Source organism: Neopsephotus bourkii, unplaced genomic scaffold (assembly GCF_033783945.1).
Source record: "Neopsephotus bourkii isolate Nb327-2 ecotype Australia unplaced genomic scaffold, CSIRO-AGI_Nbou_v1 NB_663, whole genome shotgun sequence".
NCBI lineage: Eukaryota > Metazoa > Chordata > Aves > Psittaciformes > Psittacidae > Neopsephotus > Neopsephotus bourkii.
Window position 1 is genome coordinate 2,440,704 of NW_026901162.1, and position 18,919 is coordinate 2,459,622.

Genomic DNA, 18,919 nt, shown 5'->3' on the forward strand with positions numbered 1-18,919 from the left:
CCATGGGTTGTCCTGTGGAAGAACTCCAGGAGTTCAGATGGCATCCCCCAAACGCTGGACAACAGGGATTAGAAGAGAAGCGAAGGAGAAGGAGATCAGAAGAGAGGTGATACAAGTGACCACAGTCCCAACCGCAGTGGCCTTCTTCCTAGACTGCCCGTCTCAGCATGGAAAAGTTTTTAATGAGTTCTGGTCGTTTTGTGTCAGGATTCTCAGATGATGTGTTATCTGAAAGTTGTTAACTTACTTTGGGGCAAGTGAAACAATGGTGTGCCCAGAATAGAAATTGAATACAATTTCAGTTGTAGCCCAAACCACAGTGACTGCTGACAGTAAACAGTGTCTGCCTTCAGGCTCTTTAAGCCAGTGTGCGTGATACTCACTGATGATGCGTCCATCAGGGGGATGGGGCCCTGTCCCATTTTCCTCCGTTGCTCCCACAGTTTGATATTTGGTAATTTCCTTGTTCAAGCTGATGGAAACTGTATTCCCCTAATTTAAAAAATAGTGGCAGTATGCAAGTGATCTTGTTGGGGAGTGGAAAGAGTGTGGTGATTCCAGGCTGCTGGGATCCTCAGATTGATGTGTGTGTGTGTGTGTGCCTCTCACATACCTGTGAGGCTATGGGTGTTGAAGAAACCCTTCCCTCCCTTCAGCAGCCCCAGCTGAAAGCTCTTTTGGGGGAGGGAGGGTAAGCAAAGCCTTATCATGTACATTCCTTCAACCTCTTGGAATGTACTTATTTCATTAATGTCTACTCCGTAGTTGCAGAGAGCACTGTCTCACCATCCATGGGCACCACTTCTAGTAAAAGGTACAAGCCCTGCCTTTTAGAAGAAGTTTCAGGAGGAGATTGAGAAGACTTGGGTGGTGGCAGGTATCCCCACAGCCAGTTCAAACCATGAGGAGCCAACGCTAGCAGTAGCAGTTGCCACTTGCTGAGAAAACATTCCTGGACAGGCCTGGAACAGTCTGATCTCAGCCAGGTTTGCAAGTCCTGCAGAAGAGCCTAGGTCCACCTGTAGTACTCCTGGTGTACACAAGCCCCTGGGGCCCATATGTGAGCCCATCAGATGATTGCAGCAGCATGCGTCCCATTATGGCCCTTTCTGCAGTGCACCACTCCACCAGCTAGTGCAGGTGGAGAGACCAACTGATAGGTAGAGACAAGCATTAGTCACCCATGGGGTCACTGAATTTCTTCCTAGAGATATCTGGAGGGTGGAGAGGAGAGAGGGCCCGTTTAAGAGCTGAAGTGGCTCCTGGGTGGTTCTGTCTGTCTGCATTGATTACAAGCTTGGAGTTTAAAAGTGTGTGGAAACAAAATCAGAGCTCTTCTGTGGGCAAGGGTGAAAGCATCGGGGCACAGTTCATGTGTAGCACTGTAAACTGGTCTAGCTGCCAGTCACAGTTATGGCAACTCGTATAAATGCATCTATTGACTTTTCTCAGGGAATCTGGGTCTAAAAAGCAGCGTGGATCAGGAGCAGATGTTGGCTTATGCAAGCCTTCTATTATTTGCTGCAACTTGCTCCCCTTCATAGGGTTTGAACACAGATCTCATCTGTGCTGTATATTTGTATAGGGCAGGCAGCTCATACCATCTTCCCATTCCATTCTGAAGAATTTCTCTGCATTTCAAATGGAGGTTTCAGGCTGGGTTATAAGCTTCCAAAGATATTTAATCTTCCTCGTGTGTCAGCTTTTACAGGAACAAATACAAGCACCCTGCTTTGCGTGACACATGTTGCTGGGTCTCAGAACACTAATAAACCAGTAGGGCTGCAGATTGAAGAGTGTGGCATTTGCTGCTAAATTACAGCTGAGAATAACTCTGCATGTCTTTCCAGGCACTTGTTTTATTAAAAAGTCATCTCAGTCAGCACTTCACAACCAAGCCCACTGGTCTTTCGTAAAAAACCCATCTGTATAAGCCTGGGTTCCCTTGTTTTAATGAAAAGCTTTTGATGGCTTTATTTAGGTAGCAGTAAAGATTTATTCCTTCAGCTGTATTGTTCATCTTACCCAGCTGTGATGTTTTTAGGGATTTTTGTTTTATTGGTTGGTTTGGTGGTTTGTTTGGAGTTTTTTTTTACTTTATCTTATTCCAATTTCCTTTTCAGCTGGTTTACATGCAATGCTAAAACTTGCCTTTGGTGCCGGCTTGTGCCTGTGCTGTAACTCATCATTCTGCTGGGGTACCGCAGTCTGCAGCCCAGATCCACCAGACCACAGAGGTGGTCTGCAGCCCAGATCCACCAGACCAAGAGGTTTAAGTACCCAGAGTTTTTTACACAATGGCAGCTTTGTTGATGGTACAATGATGGAAGGAAGACTTGTGCTACTGTAGAAGACATATGGCTGCAGTAGGCATAGAAGGAATTAAGTCTTCCCTCTGCTCTTTTTCATGCAAACACTGAACATGCAGAGCAGGACCTTACAAGCTTGCATGGCAGCTCATGTCAATGGGATTATCAAACACCAACTTCTTCTATAGGAAAGTGTGAGTGGGTGTGATTAGGGATTTGAGGAGCTGGGTGCATCTGGTGTTTGCTGTGGTCTTCTGCCCCCATGTTCTTGTCCACAATGCAATTGTATGTCTGTCTGCTTAATTTCCAGCTCATCAAAGCAGGGTCATGATGATTCTGTTTGTCCTGGAGATGGAGTGGGTGTTAAGCACCGGACAAGACAAACACTTCACATGGCACTGTTCGGAGAGCGGCCAGCGCCTGGGAGGGTACCGCACCAGCGCAGGCGCCTGTGGCCTGCAGTATCCTTTGCTGAGCTTTCAGCTTTATTTCTGCTCTTTGGCACTCAAACAATCATTTTCTAGTTGTGCTCCAAATTCTGTGCCCTGTATAGATTCTGTACTACTTTGTGAGGGAAACTGTTATTTAAAGCCAATTTTAATAACTGTTCTCCTTGCTCTGTCTCCTTAATGTGTGGTGGCATATTTAGGTCTAAGCATTTTTGAGCAAAACAATGGGCAGTCTGCAGCCTTTTGTGGTCTGCTATTGTAATAAATATGGACAGGGCTTCATTTAAACATGCTTTCTTCTAAGAATTGATGGTACCAAAGTAGGTCACTGATCAGGTCAGTGTGCCTGTGTGTGCATGGTAAAAATCAAATTAATATAAAATAATGAGTACTTGTCCTTCACTCTGGAAAGCCTGCTATGTATTGGGAATTTTGGCTAACTAAAGACTAAATGGCTCCAGAAATGGCACTCAAGTGGCTTTTTCACCTACAGCTGCCCCAGCTGCCTGACAATAAAAGAAATATTAATTCGGCTTTATTGCAAATGAAAGGGAAGTGGAAAAGTATGAGTTCTGAGGCTGAAACCAGGGGATAGAATAAACAGACTTTTTAGTGCCCCACAGTGTACACAGTATAGAATAGATAGGGATGGAAAGGACCTTAAGATCATATAGTTCCAATCCCCTGCCATGGGCAGGGAAAAAAAAGTAGGTATGGATGATGTGTGCTTTGCAAGCTCATGGGAAATGAGGCTGAATCATAATTACTGTCTGAACATGGGCTTACTTTATATAATCTGGTCATTTGGCCGGTATAAATGGCATGAAGACTGAACTTAATTGAATGTTAAATACTTTTGAAAGTGTGATAAAGGAAGTTGTCATATATTTGTTTAATCTCTTCTGAAAATGCACCATTCCAAGTGATTCAAATTTTTGGAGGACACTTTAATTTGGGTCATCAGATGATGCTGGTGGAGGGCAGGTGAGGGGAGAAACACTGACAAATATTACAAAAAGCTTGGCAGAGCCAGGAATGTGGGATTTTCCCCAGTGTCCCATGTGCATAAAATCAGTGCTCTAACTCCTCTGTTCATGGGGAAGAGCTACTTCAAAGGTGTTTCATAACAAACCACAAATTGTGTCCTTTGAAATAGTCTCATTTTTTCTCACTCTTTGCTTTACTAAGAGAGACTACATTATTAATATAAAGAGGTATGAGCTGGATGCCTAAAAGTACGCTCTGAATATCTCCTTGAGACTGAAGGACTATTCACAAAGTTGCAGTATACTTGTATTAAAAGAATTAATGAGTCATGAAAGGAATGCAAAGCTTGTATAAGCAATACTTTTGCCTCAACATTTGTCCACCAGATTTGATGTGGAAACCCGGCACGTGTTTGTAGGTGATCATTCTGGGCAAGTGACCATACTCAAACTAGAGCAAGAGTCCTGCAGCCTTGTTACAACATTTAAGGGACACACAGGTAAGGCCTCTGGAGGAGACCCAGTTTGGTTCTTCATCTGTGCTTATTAGCATCATGGTGGTTTGACGCTCCTAGGAAACACTAGGATGGCTTTTGTTAGTGCATGGCATTGAAGGAAGATAGACCTTAAATTGTCACTACAGCTCAGGGAAGTTTATTGGTAAAAACTTCTAAGGCAGAAAACATCAGAATCAGTAGCTGTTAATTAAAGCAGGGTGAGACTAGAATTAGTTATGTTAATTTGGGGGGGGGGGGGAGTGGGGAGGGAGGGGAAATGGGCTTCTCAAAGAAAAAGAGTGTTGATAGACACTCACCCAAGTGGAATACACAGATCTTGGACGTCGCTTGTTTCACTGCTGTGACTGATGACAGTCCCACTTTTAAAACAGCAACCCTGGGATGTGATCCTGCCATCTAACAGAAGAAAAGGTAGTCAATCCTCAGTATTTTCTCTCCATATCTCTCTCTGATTGAAAGCTAATAACTCAATCACAGAATCACACAGAATCCCAGAATCCCAAGGGTTGGAAGGGACCTCGAAAGATCATCTAGTCCAACCCCCCTGCAAGAGCAGGGTAACCTAGAGTACATCACACAGGAACTTGTCTAGGCGGCCCTTGAATATCTCCAACGTAGGTAGTGCAAGGTAGTTCAATCGTGTGCTAGGATAATGTGAAGTTTTCCATAGTATTGCACACTTGCTTCTCTTTTGTAATCCGAAAATGATGGAGATGAAAAGCTGTAAAGTCACACTATGACCATCTTTCTGCTACACTGTGCTGCTCAGTGGATTCATCCATGCAAGTGGCAGCATAGCCCTCTTCCCACAGAAGAGCAAAATGGGGCTTCAGCAGGTTTTCAACTGGCAAGCACAGTGGGCTGCATTTAGCCTTTGCTAAAGAGACCTGCATTTTAATCACTCCATATATTTTGTTGTATCTTTATATATGTGTATATATATGTACATATCTACAGTCCTGTCTTTCACTGAAATGACCGTTGTATGCATCTCGTGTTTCAGGTGGTGTCACAGCTCTTTGTTGGGACCCAATACAGCGAGTTTTGTTCTCTGGCAGTTCTGATCATTCCATTATAATGTGGGATATTGGAGGAAGAAAAGGAACAGCCATCGAGCTTCAGGGACATAAGTACGTTCAAAGACCTTCCTCCTGCTTTTGTGGGAGAAAAGCTAAAGGCAGAAGCAACACCTGGAAACAAACAGCCCAAAGGCCTTCACAAGCCTCAAGCTTTTGTGTGTGACTCCCTGTGGTCCATATGCAACAGGAATAAGTTGCTTATAGTAAGTTTTCCAGCACTGGGCCCACAGGCTGGTTTGAGAGGCTACAAAGGGTGCTGAAGTAAAACACAATATCTACAGTCCTGAATGTGCTATGCCAGAGCCTGCGTCTTTGTTGTAAGGAGGGTCTTGAAAGGAGAACAGCTGCAGAGAATTCTCGGGGTTTGGGTGCTACGGTCTTTCCTTCCTCTAGAGGGAGCATCAGGCTTGGATAATTAGTCCTTTTTTCCTCCACGCTAACTTTCCATGCCACTTTCCCTACAGCATGACTTCCAAGTAATGTGCTTTACCCATAGGAGCCTTCCCTATAGCATGACTTCTAAGTAATGTGCTTTACCCATAGGAGCCTTCCCTATAGCATGACTTCTAAGTAATGTGCTTTACCCATAGGAGCCTTCACTATCTCCTCAATGCAAAGAGGCTTCATCTTTGCACTTATAGAGCTAATACTTGCATAGGATAGTGAGATGTCTTTGATGAAGAACAGGCCTGTTCTGGGCATTGAGCAGAGATCAGAACGGCTCTAGTTACAATGATCTGCTAGCCTTTTAACGCTAGCAATGCAACGGGGTTGTTTCAGTGTATAGGGAGTGCATATATGTGGTGCTTGTGTGCAGGCTTAGGTCTGGAGAGAAAATATCTCGTGGGTTTGGTCTAACAGTTTCTTACATACTCATATGTTTCTTTTGAGAGATGCTTCACTCTGCTGAACTATTTCGATGCCACTGGAATTTCAGAGCACTGCAGAGCCTTTGCTGAAATTTCCTGATCACCCTTGTACCCTACCAGTGGTGCTTGCTAATACACTGCTGCTAGATTTACTGCTGTGGAAATTAGTTCTCCTAATACAAGGCTAGCCTCTGGATCTTAGTCTGTGACATGGCTGTTGGCTGGCATTGTATAGCACAGAGACCTGGTTGCAAGGACAACAGGGACTAAGAAATGTTTCACCTGATGGTGCTGCTGCCATTGGCAGGAGGGCACTCTGAAGGCACGCTGTGCTGTAACAAATTGTTCCATAAACACATTCTCCTTTGGAAGAGCAGCCATATGCACAAGCAAATGCACTAGCATTCATTGAAGTCCTTTGAGTAGACAACACCAGTGGTAGTAGCAAACATAACAAAATATTGTGGTTATTTCCAGTCACTGTACACTCAGTTACTGTCTCTTTGTAACTGTTTTTTTTTCCATCATAGTGTTGTATGGTCTTTGTTTCCTAGGTTATAAATAGCTTGAGATAAGACCTCGGTTTCTTTCCTTTAAGAAGGACTGAACCCAGCCTTGGGGGTTTAAGCTGAATTATTTCTCCCATGTTGCTTTTTCCTTAAAAGAAGAAGCAGAAGCACCTGAATCTTCTACCTTGCCTTGAGAAGGCCTAGGAACAATTTAGTCATTCCCTTATAATTTTTCAAAATACTCTTTGCCTGTTAACGCAAAAAGAAAATCTTCAGTAGCATCTTGGTGCTTCATTCCTAGGTGTTGCAGAGATTTACAAAAACAAAAGTCGTTACTGTCTGACAGAGGTGCCTTGCTGGGGCTGTGTTTATGCATCCAGATGTGCCTTCAGAGAGCAGTTCAGGCTTCCCAGTGCAGCTGGGACTTTCCATCTCAGGAGCAGCCAAAGCAGTTATCAGGACAGTTACTGTTTTGCTTTTGTGGATGCTGCCCAGATGAGCAACACTCTGGTTTTGGTCCCAGCTAGACAGCAAAGGCTGGTTTGAATCCCATGGCTGCTGTGTACAGTGGGGAGGGGGGAACATATGGACAAACAAGTGGTTTGTACTGGTTTATTGTATCTTATACACTTCCTTGTGTACTAGGCATAGATGGTTGATCAGTAACTGTCTTGTTTCTTTTTCAGTGATAAAGTTCAGTCTCTCTCCTATGCTCACCACACTCGGCAGCTTATCTCCTGTGGTGCAGATGGGGGAATTGTTGTCTGGAACATGGATGTTGAGAGGCAGGAGGTGGGTGCTTGGTTCTTGTCAATTTAGTGTGAAACAGTCTTGGGAAGAAGGGGCCTTCCTAAAATGTGCGATTTTCAATCTGAAGAAAATTATTCCAGGCTTTAAAAATGTTTTTTGGACATGCTACAGTTGTTATTACGGCAATTACACTGTGCCTTTGATAATATGGTACAGGGGAAATTGGCAGAAAATGTGTGTGAAGTAGGCTGCTAAATGGCTCTTACCCTTTACATTACTGCTCTGAAAGGCAACCTCTAAGGGGAGGGTATTGTGAGATGTTCTGCTTTGTTTTTCAGCACATCATGCGAAATATTATCAGTTCAGTGGTATATTAGGGGGTTTTAAGAAAACATAACAAGAAAATTCTTTGTCATCTCTGCAACTCAGGCTTTTTCCTATACTTGCTAAAAACACATTTAACTAGGGCTTCAATCTCACCCACTACTCTGTCTTGCTTCCTTCTGGTGTAACCATGTAGAAGCAGGGTAAGCGACTTTGCTGATCCAGACAGTAGGATTTCACCCACGCCCTCCTAATTCCTTTTGTGCTGTGCAGTCAGTGAATGTAAGTGGGGGAAAATGTGCGCTCCAGGCCTTCACCACTGCTGGAGCAGCCTCCGCTTGGTGATTTCAGAGACCTGACTCAGGAAGGGGGAGAGAAGGAACACTGTGCTGAGTGAGTCAGGCGTCAGTGTGGCAAATCCTGGTGATGTGAGTCACAGCAAACCTCTGCTGTGTTCCTGCAGGGGGTAGGAAGGCACCCTGAGTACCTGTAGCAGGTAGGTTTGAACAAGGCTTTTGGCCGCATGGGTTACACCAGCTTTGCTGGTTCTCAAGAGGCTTGTCCTCCCTGAGTCATGTGTGACTCCCTTGAGCAAGAAGGAAAGCTAAGTGGAAAATTGGATTTTAAAGAAACCTACTGAAATAGGCATAGGGAGGAACTGAGCTCCCTTTTTTATGTGAATTAGCATTCCAGTTGGCTGTCTTCAATTGCTAATCTAATGGCCAATTATGTCATCAGCTCCCAGAGTGAAACGAAAGCAGTGTGGCTTCCTCCTTCCCAACAGATGTTTCCTTTTTGCTGCAACTTGAACATCCAGAAATACAAACTTTTTATTTATTTGCTGCCTTTGAAAGGCCACAGTAAGGGTAAAGGATTGGCTTGTCACAAACCAGACAACAATGCTGTGAGAAGGCTGGTTTAAAAAGTGGAGGAGACATCATTAGCTAAATGAGGGCTTAGCAGCAAGTGCTAATGGGTGCGTTGCTTTCTCTGACTGTGGCTATGTGGGCTTGTTCATTTTATCAGTAGCACAATAGGGTGCTCATGGTGCTGAACCATCCCCAAAACATGAACCTTTGAGATTTTAATACCAACGTTGGTTTGGGGTCCCAGAGCATTTTGTTCTGGAATTTGGCTTTGGTATTTTTGCCCTTGTTTAAGGGTTTTCTTCATGTGATGCATGCCCAGTACTCACTTTGATGTTATCAGATTTTCTCATATCTCTGAGACTGCATTAGAGTAAATGAAACCATTTTAGCCCTTGATTCTTTATTTTCTTCTCTGTTTTTAAAAAGCTGTAAGAAGACAACATCTGAAGGATGCTAGAAGCTCTGTTTCTGTTTGACTACAAAGTGGTTACTTGTCACAAGCAAAATGTCTTCATATATAATGTTATGTGTAAGAGATGAAAACTGTAACACAATGTAAATCTGTAGGCATTAAATGGAAAGACTGCCGTGGCTAGAGAAGACAATTATTTGCCAGCAGAATGAACTGCCTTAGAGTAAATGGCAGAAGAAGGTGATGCAGGTGGTTGCTTTGTGGCTGGGGGTCAGAGCTGTTCTTAAGAGCTGAGGGTCTACACCAGCCTTACCTTATCTTTGTTTGGCTTTTGTATTATTTTCAGTTCTTAATCTCAGCTATGTTTCTTGCCATTTTAAATTGCAGCACGTTGGGAGCCAGTGGCTCTGGTAAGACAACTGCAGTTTGCTAATAGGACTTCCTCACAAAGTTTTAAACATTATTTAGTGTTCATTTAATCTCATGGGGTTGGTGGGACTGGTGGGAGTGTGCTGCAGTGGCGCTGAGACAGTGCTGGCAGGGCTGTCATGGTCTGGCTGGGGCTGCCCCACTGAGGGGACAAAATGGACCCACTTGCCAGCACTGGCTTTGGGATGAGCGGGGCTGCCCCACTGAGGGGACAAGATGGACCCACTTGCCGGCACTGGCTTTGGGATGAGCTCATGTCCTGGCAGAGCAGAGAAAGGAGAAGAAGTCATCTGCAGGGAAGGAGTATCACTCTTGCTAGGTCAGGTTAGGACACAGACTGACAGCCCACCAGCTGGAGAGGGGTCAAGAACCAAGAATCTTCCCAAGTCTCGCATCTCCCAGAGGGTTTTCTAAACACTGTGGGGAGACACACCATGTTCCCCAAGTAGCTCAGTGCAGGGCAAGTGTTGGGGGGCCCAGATGTAGGGGAGGAGATTGACTATCCTTTCTATGTACTCCCCTGGCACTTCAGGCATTTCCTGAGCTCTTTCAGGATCTGGTAAGACTGTACATCCCTGCAGGGTGTCTGGTCTATACTACCCTGCACAGCAAAGCCTGGCCGCAGGAGAGAGAAGTGCCTTTAATATTTTCTTTCTTTTCTTTAAATCTTCATACCCTCTTAATCCACAATGTGAGTGCAAAACTACACACTGTGTTAGAAAATAGAAACCTCTCTTCATCTTTGTGTAAAAGTGGGAAAAAGAGCTGGTTTAGGGTTTAGACTTGTTCAGGTGAATCTCATCTTTCTTACCCTTATGTGTGATTTGTATCATCGATACCTCTAACAGCAAGAATGCCTCTTACAGTATTAAAGAAAGAAATAAAAAACCCAAACCAAATCAGCATTTCGTATACCTTCTACTTCCCTCCAGATGAGCTATTGGAAATACTAATTGTCCCCAGATCCCACCAGAGGCAATAGCAGATGGTAAATGCTGTCCAGACAGGACAGAATATTTTTATATGCTTAATTCCAGACTTGGAGAGGTGGGGAAAGCTTGTCTGTTGCTGGGTTACTTTTATGGTCTTATAATCGAACCCTGCTTCATGATTTGGGTGAGAAGTCTTCTTCCCACATCCTTCACAGATCAGAGCTGAGCCAAAAAAGACATCCCAGGGAACAATTAAGATGACATCTTGTGAGAATGGGGGGTTGTTTTGTTTTGTTGGCCAAGTCACTGCACCCCAACATACAATTTTTGTCCTGTTTCTGGGATTCATTGGAAGATTTTTTTGCTTGTTGCTCAATCCCACTTTACCTTTATGTGTGTGTTGCAGACCCCGGAGTGGCTGGATAGTGACTCTTGTCAAAAATGTGATCAGCCTTTCTTCTGGAACTTCAAGCAAATGTGGGACAGTAAGAAAATAGGCCTCAGGCAGGTTTGTATGCATCCTTTGGTGTGTTAACATAGTGCAGTTAGGCTGTTCTGTCATAATAGATCGTGGTAACCTTTTTCCCCCACAGCCTTGAGAACTTGCACTTTATTCTTCCGCTGATGAGGCTTGATTTATGACACTTCTTTTTTCTTCTTTTTTTTCTTCCTTTCTTACCCAGTCCCTATAATAACCACATGTAATAGGCCTTGAGCTGAGTAAATTGGTTTTGTCCCTTCCATGGCTTTAGCCATGTGGGGTTTTGCTTATTGTTAGCTGAATGTGTTGTAGAAAGAAATTTGCAGCTGATTTTTGGAGACTGTGATGGAACAAAAGCTGTTTTCACTGAGGTTGGGTAAACATCTGTAACTGTGTTAGAAAAGGCTTATTGGTCTGCTTGGAACATGCTGCTGCGTTTTCCTGCCCAGCAGGAGACGGCTGTGAATTGCAGACTTTTGGGAGAGGGGTGTAAAAGTGCTACAAGGCATGTTCTCATAAAGCTTGGAGAAGTCAAGTGCCTGGGGCACAGGTGAGCTGCATCTTCTCTTTATGTAATGCTCATCACAGCAGAGCCTGGCTATCATTTGGCTGGTGAGGCAGCCTTGTCGTCCTACACAGCCAGTGCATGAGAAAACATGAGGTGGGTAGCATCAAAATACAGAAACACAAGTGCTTCTGGGGCTGAAAATGGCCAAAGGAGTTGACCAAGATGATTAGATGGTAGATGTTGGCACTTAGAGACTGGGATGAAACTCCAGAATGACACTGTGCTGATATATCCCTGTCCTGCCTCAACCTGGAGATGTTTTAATGTGTCACATGCTGCTGAGTGGTGTTGTCACCCCCATAATCCCCCAAAGTGGCACTTTCAGTGTCGGGGTAATTACAGCTCCCAGCCCTATGGCAGGTGCCCAGCTGGCTGGGACACATCTGGGTGCATAGCAGGGCTCTTTGCCCTGTCCTCCTTGTCTCTAGCTGTGCTTACCAAAGGAGGACAGCTTGGACTTCCTTCTTCTGCATTCTACCCTGTTGAAAGCCCCCCTGTAACATTGGTCACACTCAATGAAGAAGCCCTGACTCACAGCTACATCCACACGTGCCAAGTGGTGGAGGCAGGAATGATTTACTAGGTGGTGTATGGTGTCAACCTGGAGCTTGGGAGAGAGGTGGATTCCACATAGGTTGGGTAGGGCTTATCTGCCACTTCCCTGTGTCCGTGCTAGGGATCAGCTGCTGTGTGCCAAACAGGAGGAGCCTGTTTGCTGCAGCCTTAGCTGGGTATTGCTGGAGTAAGATAGTAGAGCCAGCAGGACCTGAGCAGTAATATGGATTTGTGGCTGAAGATGCCTTTCTGCGTGTTGTCTCTTACAGCATCACTGCCGGAAATGTGGCAAAGCTGTGTGTGGCAAATGCAGCTCCAAGCGTTCCTCCATCCCGTTGATGGGGTTTGAGTTTGAAGTGAGAGTCTGTGATAGCTGTCATGAGTCCATAACGGATGAAGAGTAAGTGTGTACACTGGGCTGACTTGCACTAGAATAAGCCAAAACTCCTGCCTCCAGGAGGGCCCAGGCAGATGTGGGGCTCTGGGAGGGAGCAGTGAGGCAGGGTGGTCCCTGGTGACCACCAAACTGGGAGGGATAGAGAGCTCTCATGCCAGAAAGTTGTTAAAATGGCACTTAAGGAGAGATTGCTGAGTTAATGATTTAAAGCAGCATTCAAATATTTATTTCCTCAATAGAGAATGTTTTGGGGGAAAATCCTGCAGTCACAGTCTTTTCTGATTCTTTGATTCCTTTCTTCAGGCGGGCGCCCACAGCTACTTTCCATGACAGTAAGCACAACATCGTTCACGTACACTTTGATGCAACCAGGGGATGGTTGTTGACCTCAGGGACAGACAAGGTTATTAAGGTAAGAGCAAGCAGGTGGCTCTAGCTCCTGTATTTCATTTCTCCTTTCTCTTCTGTGTGGCTACAGGTATGTTCTACCCACTTTCTTCTATCCAGACACTTCTTGCTGATGGACTTCTGCCCAATAAGGACCAATGAGGTCTTGGTCTATGAAGTTATTGCCTGAAGGAACTGGGACAGGTGCTCACTGTAGCTTTTCCTCTGGGAAGACAAACTGTATCTCAACATGGTGAACCTCAGTTTGGGTGGCTGGATAAAGAAAGAGCTAAAATAATGCATAAGTTTATAACAAAGCTTGAATAATTAAAAACCCCTAACAATCACACTGTGTTATGGCTACACTAATCATTCAAGTTAGCAATATAGTGTGGGGGTTTTGGTTTCACTTAAGGCTAGCTATGAATCTGGCTCATAAGGGTAAAGCACAGTGACACATAAAATGCGATTTGGTCAACCTCCACCAGTCTGACAGAGTGCTGGAAAACAAACTTCTTCAGACTTGCTGCATCCACCTCTAGCCATAGAACCTCTATCAATCAGACCAACACAAAAAAGATTACATTTATACTGTATCTTTTACCATTATTCACTATGTTGTTATATTTTACTGTATTAACAGTTGTGGGATATGACACCAGTAGTGTCTTGATGGTACATCGGTGGAACTTGAGAGGTGATATTTACAGAAGAAACAGATATCCTAACCCTAATCATCCTGCAGAAGATAGATAACGCTGGGCACACATAGGAGATGAGAAGGCAACTAATGTGTTTACAAGAATTTTACGTCCTCTGCTTGATCAAAGCTGAACATTTGCACGAAGACTCTTTCCACTTACTCTCAAAATATACAAGAAGGTATTTTTTTAACTAATGGTTTGTACGATCTGACTTCCGTTGTCTTGAGTTTGTTTGGGAAATCCGTGTGCGGTGCAATTCTTAGTTTTTATATTCCACTATGTTGAGATACTTGCTGCTTTGTACAGAGGGTCCTTAGGGTGTGTCTTACCATGCGAGGGATTGCTAGCAACATACTGTATAAGGCAACCAGCTCTCCCCACAGTGAGTACCTGTTGATTTGGGATGTTCCTGCTGACTGTGCTCTCTGCAGTGGAGAACCTCCAGGCACGGCATTGCATGTTTTCTGGGTGCATCACCAAGGAGCTGATGGACTAGTGCAATTCCTAAAGGGCTCTACCATCTACTTGTCCTAGTGGGCATCAACCGGAGAGCGTTTCATTGGTTTCTAGTAGCTAAAATCCATCTTTCTGCCTCGTCCCTTGCTGCACAAGTTGCAAAACCGAGGGGCAGGTTGCTTAGCAACTAATTTCTGCAAAAACTGAAATACTCAGAGCATTACATGGAGCACACAGGCCTGCTTGAGTCTGATGAGGCTGACAGGCTGATTCAAATTAAATTATTAGCAACACGAACTTTTGGGAGTGTGTGCATGGAGGGGGGCAGGTCTAAAACTGGTCTAGGTCTGAAAAGTCTGGTTTACCTCTACCTCTACCTTCCGCAGCAACGTTTCAGCATTTGTACCTGTCTGTGTTGTTGAAGATGAATTTGATTCTCCTGTTTTCCATACAGTTAGTCATATTTATTTTTTAAAATGCTGATGTTTTTTATTAATTTCCTCTATAGAGCAGAAACTGATATTGATGAATGATGCCCTTTGTCCTATTGTCATATTTTAAAGTTTCTTTTAAAAATAAAAAGTATTTAAAAATCTGGATTGACCAAAATTACCTTTTTTTAGAAGGATGTTTTCAAGATGAATAAACAAAAAAGCTCTTTTTTACAAAGGGATCTTCTCTGAAGAGTCAACTCTCTCTTCCTTTAATCCATTTCACTTTTCAGCATGCTATTGCTGATGCGCCTTGAAGAAGCTGGTGTAGAGAATACAACTGGAGACTAGACCCAGGCCTTTCCTGTATGTCCTATGTAAGCAGGACTCATGGTCTATAGATGCTGTGACACAGCACATCAATGGTGCTCAGTCTTGCCCCATTTTGGGCTTTGCTTTCTCCCTATGAAGTGTGGAGTCCATGATGTTTATCACTACGGAGCACATTGCTACCTAGAGGAGACTGGTATTTTCCCTGGGTTGAAGGTGAAAAAAAATAAAGCTTCTCCTTTGTTTGCCCATCAGTAATTCACTTTTGAGGAGACAAAAATGTTAGCACAACCCATGGCATTAATTGTAGACCAGTGAGCTGCTGCAGTGAAGAGTGAGTGGACTTTCGTGTGCATGTCACAGGACGTATTTTAAGGGGAAATTCTTAAACATCCTATAAACTGTGCTTAAGTATTTTGCAGTCATGCTGTCCCCTTGGCTTTTGTAGTCATACAGCTTGTTGGTATCCCTCTAGGCAGAATATTTAAAAGAATTTTTTCAACTGTAATTCACATAGCACTAAAAAGATTATTTTTCCAGCTTGAATGTTAATTGTTTTCTAAGTCCTCCCACTTCCTCTCCTGGAAGCTAGGTGCTTGTTTCCCCTTGGAAGCCTTTTCATTACACCTTATGCATGTTTTCTGATGTCTGAAGTGTGATTGGCTGACGAAGCTATGCAAGATGAGCAAGTTGCCTGCCAGTATTTCATTCCAGCTGGAGAATATGTATGAAACATTACTGGACTATGCTGTGCAGACAGCATCTCTCATGGTGGTAGAAACATGGGAGCACTGAAGTGAACTGAAATCACTATTCAGCACTCTGTTCCTGAAGAGACACAGCAGCTGCAACACATCTGGAACTCCAGCATGAGCTGTGCTTACGCTGATGGAGCATGGAATCAGCAAGCTGAGGGATCTGCCCCTGGGTCAACACCTAGTCTTTCTGAACATGTAACACTTGAACAAAGCTGAGGAACTGACTCCAAAGGAGGCTGAATTTGGGAGTGAGGTGTGTTTGGACAGTTCTGCAGTAAACTCTTGGCCACCTCCTCCCCATTCTCTTCCAAGGTGTCATAGTATCAGTATTACTTACAGGTGTGTATTGGGTATAAATATCCATTTTGCAAAATTTCCCTTGCTGTTCTTTCTGACTAAACTACCTGCAGGGTTATCTGAATTTAAGCTGAGCATCCCCTTATCTCACAGTCTGAAATCAAACTGTTCATAACTTAGAAAACTATGTAAGCTGAAAGTGTGGCTGAGAGGGAAAGGGAAGTTTGTCCCTTTGCTATGACTTTAACAGCTATAATGTAGAGATATGAAGAGAAAATAGGTGTCTCTTTACTTCCCAAATGAAACAAGAAGGATTTGACTCTGGAAGAGTTAAACCACTTTCCTTCCTGTTCTGTCATGTTAGGATAACAATCTCAGTTTCTTTTGTCTTCTAGAGCCACACAAAAATGGATCCCTGTTGTCTGGTCCTTTTCATTCAAGTTGCTGAATAACAAACCTCAGCTATTTTTATGAATTGCATTATTAGGGCCAGGAGGGGAGATTCTTTTGGTACAGATGTAAACTATGCAGCACCCCATGCAGACACCCACACACACTCAAGTGAAGCAAAGTCCCCATTCCCTGGGGTTGCTGAAGTGCAGCAGCAGGCTTTCAGTGGTATCTCCAGCTGTGCCGAGGGGTGTGCAAAGAAGGTTGGCCTTCCTCTGCTCTTCACTTCAGAAAAAAATTACTTTCTCTTCTCTCTTAGCTGGTGTTTGCTTGGGGAAAAAGCAGTGTTCTTCAGCCATTCCTGGCTTTAAAATGAGCAGTACCTGTAGTACTTAGGCAGGTGATGGCGCAGGCACTGGTCACATACACAGTGCCTGAGCAGCTGACTTGAGCCGCTTGTGTTCCAGGTGGCTGAAGGAAGATCAACCTGAGCCAAACTTCAGTCGTTTTAAGCTGAAAATACTTAATAAAGGGAAAAGTATGTGGGCAACTGCTTGAAATGACAGCACTGATGATCCTTCCATCTGCAGGAGACTAACATTGTGGTTAGACAGGGCTGAAACAAGTTAGTGTATAGAGCTAAAAGCCAGACAGTGTAACAGAATAATCCCGAATGGTGATATTATTGTGCTTAGCTGTTAGCACTTTTTACAGTGCCATCCAGGTGACCTCCCTACCTGGTCCTCTTGAACTTGAGGCCATCACCTGAATGTCAGCACATTGACTCTTATCGCACCAGAAGTTATAACTAAGCTTTGCCTGAGAGGGGTTGGCTGATAATAAGGAGGTGGATGTCTGGACACACAAGAAGGATTGTGCATGATCCTAAAACAGTGTAGAAGTGAGAAGTTTGTTTTATGCTAGCTGAGGAAAATGCTGTTAGAGAAGGATATGCCACTTTTTTTCCGACTGTGTCCAGTTCTGGGCTCCCCAGTACAAGAGAGAGGTGAAGCTACTGAAGAGAGTCCAGCGAAGGGCCCCTAAAATGATGAAGGTACCGGAGCACATTTTTCAATATACCATCACTCTTATCTCATATATATATATATATATATATATATATACACATGTACACCCCCACACACAAAGAGAGAGAGATATCGTTCCTTAGTGAATGGACCAATACCTATAACTGTGCTGAGTTCATTTGGTCCATGATGTCAGGCTCCATCTCTTGTAACAGTCTTTCAGAGCACGAGAGACGGTGTGCAGTGTTGGATTGTTGCCTGCTGATGACACTGCGGAACTCGTCTGGTCACTGCTGAGCTCGTCTGGTTTTGTCAAAGTTTTTGTTGGGATGATGCTCGGAGGGAAGTCAGGGCCAGGCGCTGGTGACCTAAAGACATCTAGTTGGGCTATAAAAGTGCTACATGGCAGGCAACGGCATCCAACTAAGTTCATTGGCTGTTTTTCCCTAAAATCAAATCCCCTTGAGGGACTTCCCCATCTTCCCACATTACCCAGCGAGTATATCCGGGCCCCTGAGCAAAAGCTCACAAGTGGGTTTACATTTACCTGAAACAGGAATAACCCAGACTGTCTTCCCCAGCAAATTCTTTATGTGCACCACAGGAACTTTGTCCCCTTCTACAGTCTGTGAAAGTTCTGACGGGGCTGGGCCAGCCCTGTTGGAAGATCCTCTGGTGTTGACCAACCAGGTGGCCTTTGCAAAGTGTGGATCCCAGTGCTTGAAAGTCCCACCCCCCATTACTCTCAGTGTAGTTTATAACAGCCCATTGTACCGTTCGATTTTCCCAGAGGCTGGTGCATGGTAGGGGATGTGATATACCCACTCAATGCCATGCTCTTCGGCCCAAGTGTCTATAAGGTTATTCCGGAAATGAGTCCCATTGTCTGACTCAATTCTCTCTGGGGTGCCGTGTCGCCACAAAATGTGTTTCTCAAGGCCGAGGACAGTGTTCCGGGCAGTGTTGTGGGGCACAGCGGATGTTTCCAGCCATCCGGTGGTTGCTTCCACCATGGTAAGCACATGATGCTTGCCTTGGTGGGTTGGTGGCAGTGTGATATAATCAGTCTGCCAGGCCTCCCCATATTTGTACTTCTGCCATTGTCCTCCATATCAAAGAGGCTTTAACCGCTTCGCTTGCTTAATTGCAGCACATTTCACAGTCATGAATAACCTGGGCAGTAGTGTCCATTGTTAAATCCACCCCTCAGTCACCACCCCATCTGTATACTGCATCTCTGCCCTCATGGCCTGAAGTGTCATGGGCCCACCGGGCCAAAAAAATTCACCCCTATGTTGACAGTCTAAGTCCATCTAAGACCATGAGCTGACCAGCAGCTTAGTCAGGAACCAGAAGCCATGAGGAGTGTAGAATTGTTCTGGTGATGGGGTGGTAGATTGAGTCTATGAAGATCTGACTTCAGTTTCTTGTCCTCTGGTTTAATTGCCTGATAGTATGTGTCTATCTCAAGTGGCGCTGTAAGAAATGTATTAAGTGCATAAACACTTTGAAATAATGGGGAAGAGACATGTAAGTACTGAGATGGTCCAGAAGAGATGTCAAGACCCTGTGATGACGGAGGTTTTGCCTCTCCAGTTACTGGCTCCCTAGACATTAAATATCTGAGTTTATTTAAGGGTTTATCACTTTTGTACTTTCCAGGCTATCTTACACATTTTTTTTTCATCCCTGTTCACTGAAT

The 18,919-nt window shown here is 44.3% G+C and overlaps 1 protein-coding gene across 2 annotated transcripts in view; it reads left to right on the forward strand.

Annotated features, from left to right (window-relative positions):
• Positions 1-14,576, forward strand: part of WDFY2 (WD repeat and FYVE domain containing 2) — a 65,091-nt gene extending 50,515 nt beyond the window's left edge. For both annotated transcript variants that reach the window (XM_061353126.1, XM_061353127.1), the window contains 8 exons: positions 2,620-2,770; positions 4,132-4,244; positions 5,266-5,392; positions 7,406-7,511; positions 10,842-10,943; positions 12,309-12,439; positions 12,740-12,848; positions 13,467-14,576. In XM_061353126.1, the coding sequence (XP_061209110.1) occupies positions 2,620-2,770; positions 4,132-4,244; positions 5,266-5,392; positions 7,406-7,511; positions 10,842-10,943; positions 12,309-12,439; positions 12,740-12,848; positions 13,467-13,496 (869 nt within the window). In that variant the 3' untranslated portion in view covers positions 13,497-14,576. The remainder of the gene's footprint in view (positions 1-2,619; positions 2,771-4,131; positions 4,245-5,265; positions 5,393-7,405; positions 7,512-10,841; positions 10,944-12,308; positions 12,440-12,739; positions 12,849-13,466) is intronic.
• Positions 14,577-18,919: the final 4,343 nt, after the last annotated feature.